The sequence below is a fragment of the Lepidochelys olivacea genome (assembly GCF_965140295.1).
Source record: "Lepidochelys olivacea isolate rLepOli2 genome assembly, chromosome: 17".
Taxonomy (NCBI): Eukaryota; Metazoa; Chordata; order Testudines; family Cheloniidae; genus Lepidochelys; species Lepidochelys olivacea.
In genome coordinates, this window is record NC_140427.1 from 2,435,993 (window position 1) to 2,452,290 (window position 16,298).

At 53.9% G+C, this 16,298-nt stretch overlaps 1 protein-coding gene across 2 annotated transcripts in view; it reads right to left on the bottom strand.

The window, feature by feature from the left end:
* Nucleotides 1–1,166: 1,166 nt before the first annotated feature.
* SSH2 (slingshot protein phosphatase 2) overlaps nt 1,167–16,298 on the bottom strand; it is a 134,620-nt gene continuing 119,488 nt past the window's right edge. For both annotated transcript variants that reach the window (XM_084650844.1, XM_084650843.1), the window contains 3 exons: nt 14,947–15,147; nt 9,227–10,067; nt 1,167–7,080 (listed from right to left, as the gene is read on the bottom strand). In XM_084650844.1, the coding sequence (XP_084506970.1) occupies nt 5,053–7,080; nt 9,227–10,067; nt 14,947–15,147 (3,070 nt within the window). In that variant the 3' untranslated portion in view covers nt 1,167–5,052. The remainder of the gene's footprint in view (nt 7,081–9,226; nt 10,068–14,946; nt 15,148–16,298) is intronic.

Here is a 16,298-nt window from a genome sequence, read left to right on the forward strand (position 1 = left end):
ACAAGGGAATCCTAACGCGGCTGGATCGATGCCTCATCCCTGCAGGATGGATCAGGAAATCAGGGCAGGAGGAGGCAGTGATCCTTTCTTAATTAAACCCAAAGCATGCAAGATAGCTGCCTTGTGCATTTCCTCTGCCAGGTCCCCAAGCACGCAGCTCAGCCCTGTGCAGATCTCACCCCTCCCTGACGTGCAGCTGGCTGCCAGGCTAGCAGCGCTGCCCAGAGCTCCCCGGGAAGGAAAGGAACTCACCCGGCTGCAGGAGAAATGTGCATGTCGTGATAGCCAGGGCAACCTGGCCATTTCCGTGACAAGCTCTCCAGCGCAGCTTGGGGGATGTTAGTTCGGTGTTGGATTGAGAGGAGCGTGCCACGGACTGAAATCACCATCCCTGCCAACTGCTTCTTGGGCGCCTCCCATCTCAGCAGGGACCAGGCCTACCCCTGCTTAGCTCTGAGCCCTGCTAGGGGTGTCAGCTGCAAAGCAATGCAGTGAGGGACAGGAGTTTGGCTGGAACAGTTCCTGTGCTGACTTCTCTAGGGCACCTCCCCCCTAGGCCTAGGTAAGGGCAGTCAGGACTGACGGCAGAGGGCCAGGATTCTCCTCCTTGGTGCATGGGTTACACCCAAGGATTTCCCAGGTGGTGGTGAGGGGAGATGGGGGTAAGGGCATGTTTCAAAAGCACTTCACACTGGCCTGCCCCTGCTCCCAGGACTCCTGCCAGTCACAGCCGGTCAAGGTGCTACAGACCCCCCACCCCCAGCTCGACCATGCTCTCATGGGGCCACGTGATCTTTTGCACTTCCCCACAGCAGAGGGCAAGGAACCCATGGAGCAAGCTGCCAAGGGAAGTGGCAGAGCCCCTTCTCTTGCTGTCTCCACATCAAGACAGGATGCCCTCTCCTGAGAGATCTGCTTTAGCCAGTGCAGGTCACATGAGCTCAACACAGGAGAAACCGGATGAAATTCCACAGCCTGTGTTAGCTGGGAGGTGAGATTAACACGGGCCGTCACGTAACAGAGGCCAGCCTGCCAGTGCCTGGCTAACAGCACCCTGCTCATGCTCACCACCCCTGCCCACCCTGTGAGCAAGATGGCTCATGTTTAAGTCCCATGAATCCCCACGGTACCAGCCCCCCCCCGGAAACTGAGGCACCCACACATGCTTCATCCTGAAAATAAAAATTTATTCAGTAACAAGAACATTGAATCTGCACGTCCGTGCAAGAGTTCACATTTCCAAACAGCCAAGCACGTGGGTACAAGTCTGGGACCAGGGGAACATCCCAGTGGCGGTGGAAGATCAGGGGAGGGTACAAGACGAAGCGCTGTCCCCCACACCCCAAAGTCCAGAACTCTGTTTCCAGCTGTCTCCGAGCACCTTCCTGGGGCCCCTGCAGGGGAGTCAGCCTGGCTGTGAATTCTGGAGCAAGAATGGTTCCTACAAACCCATGCACATAAGTCACATTTGTAGGAAAAAAAACAACCAAAAGGCACCGGCACCTGCATCAGTGCCAACCAAGGATCTGGCTGTGCATGGGCTGAGCCCCTCGCTGCCATCCGAAGGCAAACTTGGCTGCTCTAGCCTCCACCCCAGCACCAGCCTCCCAGCTGCAAGAGAGGTAAAGCCTCGGCACCCTTCCTGTCTCCTGCACCAGCCAGGCTCCTGCAGGTTCTCCTTCAGGAAAGGGATGTGGCATTCTTTGAGCTGGGTCACCCCACATCTTGGGAGCATGTCACTCACTATAAGGGGTAGCGTCACGCACCCCCCTCCCAGAGAGGCTGCGCAATGTAAGGAACCTGAAACTGTACGCTGAGGCGTTGTTCCTGCCCCCTGGGCACGTGCATGGGGGGGGGGGTCAGATTCCCTGGCACAGCCTGACGGGCGGGGCTCAGGCTCTAGACAAGCGTGTACCAGCTTAAAACCCACATCCTGATCTCGGCTGTAGTCTGGAAGGAAGCCTGAGGTGTCCCAGGAACACAGAGCTAAATCCCACCCTGCTGAGAACCAGAACCAGGGCCAACCTCAGCACTCGGATGAATGCCTGGAATATGCCAACACGACTGAGCAGAAGGGGATTTTTTTTTCTTTTTTACACGTTTTCTTGAGTGGCTCAAAGAAAGCTATGCATCAATGAGTGCAATAGACCCGTTCACTTTTCACACACGTGCACACACGATCCAGGAGGACTGAACACCAGGGCACCCTCCATGCAAGGCTCGCCTGGCTGGAGCTCAGGGGCAGACGGAATGGCTGAGATATTGTCCAGAAATCAGGGGCACACTGTAAACAACTTATCCTCCAAGAGCTTTGCAAGAGATCAGCGGAACGGCTGCTTTGTAGAGAAATGCCCATCATTGTTTATTAAACATTTTGATCACAACCCCGCTCATCAGTTACGCTGCTCAGCGATGGGGGACTGGAAATGCTGCGTCCCCTCAGCCAGGAAGGCACCTGCTCTGCCCCGACCTTTGTTAGTTCCCAGACAGATCACCTGGGGTATCTTGGCCAGGCCAAGCTGTAACCAAGACAGGCTCCCAGCTCCCATCCTCCAGCCAGAGGCCACCAGTGGGCGGAGAAGCCACTACTCAGTCAGGCTGCGCTGGGCTAGAGTGATGGGTGGGTGGATTCTGGCCTAGCATCCCGGTGCTGTGAACAGGCTGCCGGCTCACGTGGCCCAGCCAGAATAGCCGGGCCCGCGCTTGAGCCATGGGTGCCCAGCACCCCAACAGACCACGGGGAAGGGGCAGGTGCCAGCTCTGTGAAGAAGCCGAGCCCTGCGGCAAGATTCTCTTCAAATGCCCCATTCCCTCCTCCCGCGGGGACGCTTCCTGCAAGCCAACTGCTGGTTTGTTGGCAGGCTGTGTGCTTGGGCTGGCAAATGCAGCTCTGTACGTTTGCCATCCGGCCCTGGGCTGTGTAGAGTGCAAACAGGGCATTTCCCACGGTCGTCCTCACAGAGCAGCCACAGACCCTTCCCAGTGCTCCACGGCACATGGCCTGCATGGGCCAGCGTTTCAGCCACAGCCCCTTGGAAGTTCTGGGCTCCTCTCGGCCACCTGCTTCAACAGGACAATCGCTGCTGCTACGACGCAAAGAACTCTGCGCAGACCCTGGTGCTGCAGAACTGGCCCTGCTGCCAGGCGCAAGTCCTGGCAGGACCCAACTGAGCTCTGCTCTCGGCGGCTGCAGCTCTCCATGAGTCATGGTCACTGCACATTTCACATCACCCTCAAAACTAGTGTGCGCACAGCACCTTCGATCCCATAACGGTGCCTGGGCAGGGCTCAGCCCCCCCTGCGACGAGCGGCTGCTAAGAACACCCAGTGGTTTTGCTAGTTACTTCGGTTCTGGCAGGATGCGTAGCCAGCGAGGTTAACAGAATGCCATACCCCACCAACAGCCCCCTGGAGGCACCGCCAGGACTGCAGGACAGCGAGTCAGTCCTGTCGCTCTTCTACAAAGAGCAAACTAGTTGTAATTTGCTAGAGGGAACATTTGTGAAATGCGCTGCTATGCCCCACTGGAAACCAGCCGCCAAGGGTCAGCTCAGCCCTGCCCTGTGCTCACACTCTAGCAAAACCGGCTGAACCTCAGAATTGGCTCTGAAATACAATCCTGCCATTCTGCAGTGGAAGAGGGTAGGTAATGTTCTCCTGCAACAGGGGCTCTTGCAAGACGGACACATCATTTGGCAGAAGCGGGCAACGGGCTCTCACTTGCTGAGAGGGAAGACCGCTTACAAAGGGAAACCCACTCAAGCATTTGTGCAGAGGCCAATGAACACCACTCAGATGGATTCCGGTGGTTTTGTTTTCCAGTTTACAGAATGTCCTTTCAAGAAAACAATGTAAGAAATAACAAAAGTTATCTAGATAAATACTGTATGTACACAATTTAGGGGGAAAAAGGGAACTTTCAGACAAATCATTGCTCCAGGTTAAGTGTTAAGGTGAGAGCAGAAAGAGAGGAAACTTCATGTAACAATTAAATCAGCCTTCCCGTTTGAGAGCCAGCTGAGTGTGTACGTGAGTGTGGGGAGAATACCTCAGGGAGCACTAGGAAAAGAACAGCCCTGGGTGGGGGAGAGAATGGTGAACAGATGATATGGCCATTAATGCAGAAGGCCCACAGCAGTATTCAAGTAACGAAAGGGTTAAAACCCTACAGAATTGTTTGTTTTAAAAGAACACACGTCAGTTCCCCCGCTCCCCCACATTGCTGCTGTTAAAACGGGTTCTTTTAGATTATGAAATTCAAATGAATTTGGCGGCCCCAGGGTCGGAGCAAAGAAGAGGCTGGCTTTGGGAGGGATTGCTGTTTGAAGTCTCTAACCACACTGGTCACGATCAAGACACCTTGTACATTTTGGGGTTTTTTTTTTGTTTGTTTTTAATCACATTGGAGCCACTCCCTGGAAACAAACCATGCAATTTGGGGCAAGTTTGTGTTCCAAAGTTGGAGCCACAGCGAGAGACTGAAAAGTGCAGCCCAGCCATCAGCTGCCTTTGGGCTGCAGGAACAAGCCAACCAGACGGGTTTGCGCTGAGGCAGCTTCAGAAGCAATTTGTCACTGTTGGGGAGTTCTAGTTAGCTTGAAGTGGATCAAAAAAAGCCACAAACAGAGCTTGGCACAACCTTCATATTTACACCAGCTGCCACAGCTAGCACCAATTTGTGTGTGTGTGTGTGTGTGTGTGTTCGTTCAAGTTATTTGTGACTTGGTTCCAATCTAATCTAACCCTCAAGATTTCACCACAGAGAGATGAGCCAACTGCCAACAGCAATTGTCACTTACGAAAGGTGTTCTTTGAAAACAAAGAATATTTGAGGTTATTTGAGTTAAAAATAATTAAAAAAAAATAACAAATGGTCTTGCAGTCAGCGTCCCACACAAAAATACAACCCAAATCTACATGCGCCAGGAACAGTAAAATGACAAAATATATAAAATTAACGAATAAAGTGCATGTTCCTTACATATTACACCTGCCCCTTGTATGAACATCAGAGGTTTTGTTTAAAAAGAAGTCCCAGCTGAGGGCTTAGGATCACATGGTATTATAGAACGAATTGCTTGTCCGCTTTTTGTCGTTCGCCTTTTTTAGTCTCCTCAGAGGGTGAGTTCTACCGTGTTGATGTCTAGGTGCTACAGCCAGTCTTTGAGCCGGGAGCCAAGAGTCTAGTACCTTCGTCTGTAGCAGCGAAAGACCCTCTTCAGAGCTAGTCAATCTAGGATCTGTGCTGGGACACAAACTCTGCGGAGCTGAGCCGAACTCTTTGGCATACTGCACTGGCGGCCTCTCCACTGGCTGGCTCTGGGCAATGCACTCAGTTGTTTTAAGCTGCTCTACAAAATGCTCGGTGGGCTTTGGATCCTGGCGAATACGGGGAGAGGAGGCACAAGGCTTTTCCGGTAGGCCTTCCAAGCCATGCTCTGGCAATGCCCCACGCTTGCCTTGGCCAGTCCTGGGGGAGGCGGGCAGCAAGTCAGACCGGGTCAGGCCGGCATGGGAAGAGGCTGACTCCCTTTCGGATAAGTCATCTTGAGAGAGTTCCAGGCAGCCCAGCTTGGCTAAAGATGCCGAGCGTTTCATCTGGGACGGCGTGGTAAGCCCTGCTTGCCGTACCTGGGCCTCAAGTTCCTTCGCACGCTGCTTCACTGAGCCGGGAGTCTCACTCATGTCTTTGATGCTGGGGCTGCTGGAGCTGTGGGGGAGGCCACAGGGGGGGAAAGAGATGCCCATGGCGTCAGTGTGGTTACTGAGGAAATCTAAGTCCTCGTTGCTCAGCTCCATGAAGGCACCATCACTCGCCCCGCACAGGACATGCCCGTTCCTTGAGAGGCTGCTCGGTGCCGCTGGCTCATCGTCCGTGCTCGTGCTGTGCTCCATAACGCCCTCCAGATGAACTACGCGTTGGTAAGAAAGGTAATCGAGGCCTGCTAAAGGCGAGTGTGCCACCTGGCCAACGAACGAAGAGGTATCCAGGTTAATCAGTGCTGCTCCGTACTCTTCCTCGGGACTGCCCAAGGTGAAGGTGGCCCGCCCGAGCTCCTTGTGCTCTAGTACTGAAGGGTTAAGCAAAGGCAGAGCATCTGGATGTATAGGTGCCATCTCAGTGCACACCGAAGGGTTCAGGTTTTCATCTACTGGAAGTAACACCGCTGTGTTCTCCAGCACGCCCTGCTCACAGCTGCTGTCACGCTCATGGAGATCAGGTGGCGTGCCCACGTGGGAGTACTCGATAATTTCTAGTCTCCTGGGGAGGTGACCAGGAAGGGCTGGCTCCCCGGAGCCATCCAATGACACCACTGTCCTGCGCACATCCTGCTCGGCACCAGGCTCTGCCAGCAGAGACTCCTGAGCAGGCTGCACAAGGCGAGGAGTGAGTGGTGGCGACAGGTGCGTGTCAGCCGGCGGTTCAGGGCCATGAGGCAGTGCACCCTCGGCTGTTGGGCTCTTGTCACTCTCGTTCTCTCTACGGGCAGGATCCAGCTCCCAGGACAGTTCCTCGGTTTTTCCCTTTGGTGCAAGCTCGGCAGCTGCAGAATCATTCTTGGAATTCTTCCGAGTAGGTAGCAAGCACGTGGGGGGAACGTGCTGGTGCTCTTGCTCCTGTCTCAAGCGCTCCTCGAATTCCAAGGTGGCACGTTTAACAGACCCCGGACACCACTTCGACCCAGGGTTCAGACCCTGCACTCGAGGCTCCTGCTGGTCTTCTGCGGGATCGCTTTCTTCCACATCCGACACACAGGTAGGTGGCTGGAAGGTTGGAGCATCTTCCTGGTCTGGTTTTGGAAGGTCTTTTGCTGTTTCCTGCTGTGCCATGCAAGCTCCTTTGCTCTGTTCAGCCTTGCCAGGGTTATTTTCAGATGCCCAGAGCACCTCTACAGGCAACTCATGGGCTGTATTCCTCTTTGGTGCTTGGGCATGGTTGGCTGAGCCCTCCATCTTCTGCTGGCACGGTCCTACGCTCTGGTTGATGGATTCAATTTCAGTTATGATTTCTTTCACAGAGATTGCATTTTCCGAGTGGGATCTTGTGAGAGGGCCCATGATGGTCAGTTCGGAGATGTCCTGGAAACACAGAGAGACTTATTACAAAATGCAGGCAGCCTTGCCAACAACACACCTGCAGTCAAACAGCCTGAACTGCAGTGAACACACATACAAGAAAAAGAAAAAGCCCCCGGTGCTAATGCAGAGTAGTGGGCACCAAGATCTCACTCCAAGCAGAAACGATTGGGGTGCTCACGACTGGAGCGCTCATGACTGGAGCTGTTCCAGAGGCGCTCAGGTCTCAATAAAACTTTCCAGCCAGGATTTGCCACTAGCCTAAGGCATTTAGATACCAAACTAGCTGAAATGCCAGGAGATTTAGGCACCCAACTTCCATGTGCTTATTACTTAACACATGTTTGAAGGCAAAACTCAGGTCATTTAAAAAGAAAATAAGGATAAGAGTGAGAGTTCTCACCCTGTACAGAACAGGAATGAAGATGACGATGGATTGCTTCAAATCCAGCCGCCAGGATATGTATGCTAAAGGCCCTTGTTGGAGTCTAAACGTTCCACAATTTCCATTGGAGAGTAGCTCGGGATGCTAGAGCAGAGACAGAGCTACCAGTACGCTGTCAATTGTGCCTTGCGGGTACCGGACTGAAATAGGAGGCAGAACCAGAGAGGCTCAGACCAATATGGAAAGGAGGCAACCAGTGCTGTACTAACCAGAAGAGAAAACTATTTAAGTAAAACCATTTCCCAGGAAAAAGCAGGTCTCGGACTAACCTAGATCACAGTTAGAACTGCCAGTGGGGTCTGACTGGAGAGAGAACTAGGGCTGGTTTCCAGGACCTGCTTTCACTTAGCCCAGCAGAGAAAGGGAGCAGGAATTCAGAATGTTGGGAGTTAAACTACGCCAGCCACATGTCTCCTGGGGTGCACCACCGAGCGTCATGTTTATCACACTCTGATATCTCACAAGGGACAAATTCAACGGCCATTAGTAGCAACTCTTTAAGTGAAAGGTGAGCACAGAAAATCAGCAGCCATAATAGCCAGCCCTTCAGCTGCTTCGGTTAGAGAGTCTAGATCCCATTCAAGATCTCAACGATTTACATATAAAAAGTGTTCTCTTGGACATAACCCCTCCGAGCTTGCTAAGGACACGGGCTACCCTTCGGCCAGCGAGCTGCAGTCCGAGACACGGAGTGGAGAACTGTCTGCAGCACTTACTACATTTAAAAAATCCTCACTGGAAGATAGAAAATCGAACAAAACTAACAACTGACAAGAGCGAGCATGCTCTGGAGGAAACGGCCAGAGCACCACTGCTGATCAGCCACAGCCCATGAAGACACAAGATGATCGGGTCTAAAGGGCTCTAGCTTCCTTTTTCATTCTGCATGGCACTAAGACTCTAGATAACTGCCAATCAGAGGGCACCTAACTGCAGTGTCCTGTTAGCCCACCTGTGCCTTGGCCCCCCGAACAGATGCACTATCGTGCAGACATTACATTCATTTTTTTGGGGAGGGGGTTCGTTTACTCATGAAAACGAACCACGGATAGCACTAGCCACCCAATCCTGGCCTGCAGCTCCCCTCACTTGTATTCCAGCGCTGGGCTCCGCACACACAGCTCTGTGAATGCCTTTCAGTCCTGCCCTGCTGCTCCCCCGCCCCCCCAGCTACTCCGAGTCTGGAGACCCCTTCACACACCTCTGCTGGGGCAACTCAGCCCTGACCTGCAGCCCCTCTTCAGTTCTGTTCCAAGTTCTGGATTCGCAGCCTGTAGTTCTGCCCAGGCTCTTCAATGCTGACCTAGGGCTGAAGCCCCTCCCTGCTGTGCTAGCCCAACCATCACTCCCACCATCCCGACCTGCTACCCCAAGCCTGGAGCTTCCCACCCGAGAACGTTGCCGATCGGCTCAGGCAGTTTGGTGGTGTTTATGAGGAGGACAAAGAACTGCCCAAGATGCGATTCCCAGGCTAGGGGCACGTGATCGGAGTTGAGAAGCTCACAGTAGTTGTACTACCACGAGTTTGCTGGTCTCCTTACGCAAAGCTTTACATCGGAGAGTTTATCAACGCAACTGACACATTAACTGGAAGGCCAGAACGTTGCCCGTCTTTCCACTGCATTAACCATACAGCAAGAGAACCATGCAGCCATCAGGAACGTTCAAACAGAAGTCCATAGGAAAGCAGCAAGCCGTGGTTACCTCTGGTTGTTCCTCATCTGTGGAAGACTCTTCCGGTGCTGCAGGGGAGTTGCCTGCAGAGCTATGCCTCTGGGTATCTACAGCAGTCTCTGCTGGCAGCGCCTCCGGCGCAGACATCTTGGAGACCCCGTTCCTCCCGCCTCCCTGCTCTTCCATCCTCGAGTGGAAACAGGTGTGAGACCGGCTCTCTTGGGACAGCTCCTCAAACTTCTCTAGGGCACTGAGGAAATCAATCCTGTCTGTGGTTTCAGGCTGGGAACTGAGCTGTGGGCTTGGAGAATTCTGATCAGGCGACCCAGGAAGGTCTTTTAAACAAGCCGTGAATTCCTCCATGGGTACCAAATGCACGTTCAGGTCAGTTTTAAGGGCATCTGTCTCTAGATCATCCACGGTCAGATCAGGGAATGCTGTAGCCATCTCCAAAGGCTCTGCAAGTTGCATCAAGGCCTCAGAAGAATGGCAATTATCCAAGGGAAATTCCGACTCATCCAAGCAGCACCCTGCCGGACACCCGTTGAGGTTATTCAGGTTCAATTCGTCCTCTATTTGTTCAGCGCGGAAGCCTCTGGCTGTGAACTCCAAATGGATCCTCCTCTCTTTGGCACAAAGCTCCTCGATCGTGTCCGTGTCCTGCTGGAGCAGACGGTCCACGAGTGGCCCCACGGAGAAGACGGGAGATGCAGGCTGGTGGTTGTCATTTGCCGTGGGCTCAGAGAGCTGCTCTGCGGAAGTGGTGATCTCCTTTTTGTTCAGCTCCATCCCAGACTTGCAGATCGGCTGGTGGTGCTCCGAGAGGTCGCTGTCCGAGTGTGACCGCCACAGTTTGTTATGCCGCTGTTTGCTGCGGGAGAAGAGAAATGTTTTAGTCACTGTCAGAAACCACCTGCGGATCACACATGCCTAAAATACAACCCTGGGCCAAACCCAGGTTGGCTTAAGTGGGGGGGCTGCTGCCATGGTAGCCTCTGGGCCAGATGCAGCGGCGACAACCAGTCCCTTCCATTAAACGTGGTCAAAGTTGGTCAGAAAATGAATCCACAGGGGCCGAAGTGGCCTGGTTAGTGCAGTCGGCACTACTCCAGCATTGCGGGCGAGCTGGTGACTGCAGCACGGTAGGAAAACCAACCAATAGGAAGGGGTAATACAAAGCAGGCCTCTGCCCTCTGAACTTTCTGCTCCCCACACCCCCCAACGCCTGCAGCGGCAAACTCTGCCCTGCGGGGAGTGGGTACCGTTGCAATGGACTTCAGAATATCCATCTGTGTAAATGAGCACAGGGGTGTAAGCCATTTACATGCACGGGCCCCCGTGATTTGTGCGGGCCTCATGGAACTCTGCTGAACTTGGTCCTTTCTTTGACCCTAGATGATGGATAGGTTGGAAAGGGAGAACAAGCTGCAGGGCACCAGCCGGGGGACACTCAGTGGGGTACGTGGTGGGCCTGGAACAAAAGGATGCCTGATTTCCCCTCTAGGCTCCAACACCCCTGGGGCATGCTCTGGTAAATAACTGAGCTATGGAAACCAGAGAACGGTGTGGGGGCTGGGACATCCTGCATGGTTACAGGAGGCCAAAAATAGCATCTTGTTTGCAGGACCGAGGCCCAGGACAGCCACCCCCTTGCTGCTGGAAAACATCCTTGGGAGGGTCCCAGCAGTCACACGCTCGAGCGAACGTCAACAGCAGCACCTGTTCTGAGACCTGTTGTGTCCGGGGCCCTCACAATGGGGCGATTTCTCCGAAGTGGAACCAGATCAATGAAAACACACAACCAGCCCTGCGCTGCGCTTTAGAGATTTCCCTTCCTCCGCTTGCTGCACTTTCACCGGCTCCCCCTAGGAGGAGAGCACACACCGCACCACGCTCAGCTCCCAAGGACGCTGCAGGCAGCCAGCCAAGTCTGTGGATGCCCTACTGCAATCCCACCTCCCAGTCGCCTGCTTGTGTGCAGAGATCCCAGCCAGTGCGGTCTGGCTGCTGAGCAGAGGTACACTGGTTAGCTAAAACAGCAGCAAAGGCCTAACAAGGCTGCACGTTGCTGGTGGGGAATGCCCTACGGCTAGGGGGCCTCACAAAATGACCCAGTGCCGAGTTAGACTGCAGACCCAGCAGTCAGGCACCAAGAGTCAGTGTGTGTGAAATGGGCCAGGACTGGATCCCCTGGGACGGTGGGGAGGGCTACGAAGGGCCTGTGTAGGGCCCCAGTACGGCTGTAAGATACACGCTCTTGGTTCCCACTGGGCACTGACCCGACAAGCATAACCTGGAGACGGAGAGTATTTTATCTGCAAATATTCGTTAGTGCAATGAAGTAAAGCAGTGACTACCGCTCCTGGCGGTCACCAGGTATTCCTTCTGTTTATGAAGGATGTTGGGATCACGGCATGAGCTGGGTCTCAGGAGGTCAGAGCTCCATGGAGGGCTCCCTGCCCGGATGTCCTTGGGCACACTGCTTTGTCTCTGTGCCCCAGTTTCTGTAAAATCCTTCTCAGGGACACTGTCTGGTTACATGCAAACGCTTTAGGGCCGGGACTGTTTCTCACTATCCTCCCGCGTGCAGTCCAACGCCCAGCACAACGGGCCCTGCTTGTGACTGGACCTTGTCTAGACACTACTGTCACACACATCGGGCAGAGCTTTCTGGGCAGTTCATGCCCCGCCTCTCTAGTGACTGTGTGATGAACTCTGCGCACGTGTTTTATTTTGAAATTCAAATCACCTGTTTGCAAGAGCAAACTGGATTTGCCGAGTGTTTTATCCGCCTCCAGCAGAGCCCGAGCCCAGGTAACAGCAATTCTGGGGCACGGTCAGGGTCGAGCAGAGCAAGCGGGTGCGGGCACTCAGGTGGGATCGCTGGGAGCAGCTGCAGTGAAAGTCTCTCATTCCCCGACCTGTGTCTTGGGCTGGAGCTGGGCAGCGTGAAAGGAGCTCTCTCAGGCCCTGAGGGTCAGTCACTTTCTCGGGTAGCTGGTCCCCCGGCAGGTGGCCCCAGGTGGTTTGGTAAAAGGAACGTTCAAGCTGCACAAGGCACAGCATGGCCCTCGGGCTCGGCCCCTGCCGGAGCACACGCTGCGGCAGCGTGGTGCCCAGGCTTGCTAGGAGGGAGAGGAGAGTTTAATGAGGTGAAGGAAAGGCTCTGGCCCTGCTGCTAATGGCTGACAGCTCCAAGGAGCTAAACATCCCTGCTGCTGTGACAAAAGGAGCTATGGGGCTCCGTGTTTATGGCTGGAACGCAATATCCCGCTTACCACGCCCCCTTCACCTTCCCAACAACCTCGCCAGACAGTCCAAGCACAGGGCTCTCCTCACAAGCCCTCGACTCCACCATCTGAGTGCACTCACAGAAGTACAGATCTGCTTGTTACCTGCCTTGGGGTAACACAGCAAACAGGCCTGGGGGCAGCTCGAGGGGAGAGCCCAAAGCTGCAACGAAAGAGGGCAGAGAAGCCTTTTGGAGCTGTGAAAGCAGAGAGCAGGTGAGGAGTGCGTGGTGCCCCGGGGTTCTGCCTGCCGCTCTGCCCAGCATGGCACTTAGCTCACCCCAGACTGGTTAGCCTCGTGCGCTGAAAGGCCTCACTGATAACCCAATTCACGTCGTTATACTGGGGACTTGTCCAGAGTGGGCAGAGGCTTGGCAGTTGCATACCCGGGGTGAGGGTGAGCCACGCGCTGCAGGAGTGAAGGTGGCATTCCCATATTGGTTACGAATAAACTTGTCCATGTCTAGCACAGAGGGAGCAAAGAAGAAGAAATCAAGACTCATCACGCAGAAGTTTCCAGGTGTGCTAGAGGCTACCAGACAAGCTCACTCAGTCACCTAGATTCGTAGAGGACTTGAGGAGGTGAAGTACTAGCCACACACCAAGTACGATTGGTTTTTAAAGTCTTCTGTTCACCCACGCGCTGCAACGGGAGGGAGCAGCCATATGGCAAACCCTAGAGACACAGCATGTACGTCCGGGTTCCTCTTTACGGAGCGGGACAGGTCAAACATCTCACAGCTGGATCAGTGTGGTGCTCTGCTCCTCTGACAACACCACGCACATTTCCAGGCTTGCTTCATCTTGCTCCGGCCTGAGCTGCACACGGACAATGCTGAGAAAGCTGATGATGTCCTAACGCACTGGTAACTGCCCAGGGATTTCATCTGCAACCACCTACCAACAGCCGGTAGCAGAGGAGGGTTCCAGCACCAATACTGCAGCCTGGCAGAACACCAAGTATCTTTTCCTTCCAGCAGGTCAAGTCAGGACATGGTTTAACACCTCCTTTATGGGGACGTCCAGAAAACATGCATTACTGAGGTCTTTTTACTCCTCAGCTGACAGGCCTTGTGTTACAAAATCCCCTGCCATACCTTACCTCCCAGCTGAGCTGAAAATGTCATCCAGGAATAAACACTTGATGTTTAGAGTACAGAGGAAAGGGGCTCCCCCCACTGACTGCAGCAACCATTCCTCAACAAAACGGCCCTGAAGCCAAGCCAGATGTTGGGCAAGCATGTTTCTAAAAGGGAATGGTGATGCTGAGATGATTGGGCCGTATTTCGTAGATGGCAGAGAGGGGGACTGGTTTCCTACTTAGCCATGCTGTAAAAGCTAGTGGAATCATTTGGTTCTGTTGGTGCCTAGCTCAGAGTTTGGAGTTGAGTTCTGGGACACTTTTGGCTTAGAACCAGCGTTGGACCAAGCCTTGCCCTAGAGCCCTTATTATGCCACTGGCTGTTCAGACTGATTACTCAGCTCCCCCACCCCCACGGGGAGCTTCAGGGGACTGGCTAAGGCTCCCCATACAAATGGAGCACTCTTCCCAACCCCGCTCCTAAGGTAATGATGAATTTGCGCACCGATGAAGGGGAAGCACTGAATTAATCCAGTGGAGCCACTCAAGTGCCTGTGCCTTATTTTATACTATAAGTAAGGTTAAGATTTTGGCATGGGGATTTTTATTAAAATTCACGGGCAGGACATGGGCAATAAACCATAAATCACAGAAGCCCAATGCCCGCACAGGAATGGGGGGGGAGGGCAGCCCGAGCCCCGCACAAGGATGGGGGCTGGCAGCCTGAGCCCCACATGAGGGTGGGAGGGAAGCGGGGGTGGCAGCCAGTGGGGCTGAAGCAGAAGTCACGAGTTCTGTTAAAGGCAGGAATCCATGACCAAATTGTATCCCCCTTTATAGCAGAGTGGAAGCATGTCAGAGACAGCGTTCTCAAGCACACACTAATTCTGAATGAGGCAGGAACACAAGCACCTGCCTGCAAATCTGCTGGGCCGGCCACGTGGTCAAGTCAGACAAACGCTCAGGGGCTCTTGAAACACACTGACGGCAGAAAACAAACATAATTAAACCAAGGCCCCGAACCCCAGCGCACATGGTACAAAAACAGGATCAAGGCTGAATGTCAGCGACCACAACACGCAGTCCGGGACTACACCCTGCTGTCAGCACAGCTGTCTGTGGCTTCGTACAGATGGGAAGCAGCTGAGGTTTCTGACATGTGAGAGCAGCAACACCCAGCTTCCCACACTCCTCTCTGCAGCACCCATACCGAAGGAGGTCCAATCCGCTTGGGTTCAGACCCTTTCCGGTTCTCCTTTCAAGATAAGCCTGGGCCAGAGTGGGCTGGGGAATGATTTTGTGTTTAGGAAACACAGGACAGGAGACAGATTTGTGCTCGAAATCTTACGGCCAGTTCCTTCCCTGCCCCCGGAGCTCACCTCGCCAGCAGAATCCCTTGGTACTCCTCCAGCTGCCTCATGAAGCTTGGGTTGGGTTTGGTGACCGTGCGGCGCTCCTTCACGTGGTCATACGCTCGGTCCAGGTTCCAGCCGTACTCCTTCATGGCATATGCAATCACTGTGGAGGCCGACCGGCTGACTCCCATCTTACAGTGCACCAGGCATTTCGACCCGTTCTTCCTAGGGCGGGGGAATGGAAAAGGATGATTTAAAAGCCTCCTCTGAACAGCTTAGGAGAGGCAGACACTGTAGGGGGGAGCTCCAAGTTACTACACAGCTCCTTCTAAGCAAGCACTTCCATTCTCAAGGAAAAAGCCTTCTGGAGAACACGTAGTAAAAACAATGAACAGATGTAAACAAAATATATCAGGAGTTGCCCATCAGCCTTGGGGGGCCCTAGAACAGGGGTTCTCAGAACAATTGTTTTGGATGGCCTCAAAGTGGGGCCAACCAACCCTTGCTGGTGGCCGCTCTGAAAATTTTTGCAAACCCGAGTCCCGCTGCCCCGGGCTGAAGCCCAGAGCTGGAGCCAGCTGAGCACCCACACTGGCCCCACGTGTCTGCAGAGGTGCTGCCTGGAGCCCCCAGGAGGCTGCATGGTGCAGGCTGCTGATCCCCTGCTGGCAATGCCAGCAAACACCAAGGCAGCTGGGAGCAACAGCTGGCCACATCTGAGAAAAGCTGCCCTAGTAGGTCCTTCCAGCCCTTCAGCGGGATTGGACAAAGATCAAGTCCAAAGGCCACGAGTGTTTCAACTCAGCCCTTTTGTACCAAAAGCCCCTGTCGGCCTCTGACAAACCCAGGTTGAATGAGTCTATGCAAACCTCCTGGGGTGGTCTGTCTCTGGAGGCGTTTACCGTCTCAGCAACTAGCCCTCATCACCCCCACTGTTATTAGCCCCTGGGAGAGGCATGGTAACCCTCCCCCAGAGCAGATCATCATTCATAAATTGAATAAAAGGGTCCCCCAAGATACCGTATGGGGTCACATATCTGTCACACCGGGCTATGTACCAGGCAGCTCAGGACAAAGGTGGTTTTGTTTTTCACCTCCTAGCTCTTGTTCGGCGCACAGAGCAGTCTTGGTACAGAGCTGGCCGTGAAGAGTTTGCTCTGGCTTGAGAAGGGCTTGCTCCATTGCCAGGAACGCAGGGTTCTGGCTTCAGGCGAAGTGTGAGCGGCAAGCAAGGGCGCACAGGCGGTGATTTGCCTTGTCCAGCACGGACTTCAGCCGTACAGCTTTCAGCGCTCAGACCTGCCCCCGTATTCTTTGCAAAACGTGCATCCTGAAAGGAGGATATTTCTGACACGGACAAGTTTCCAAGGTCATTG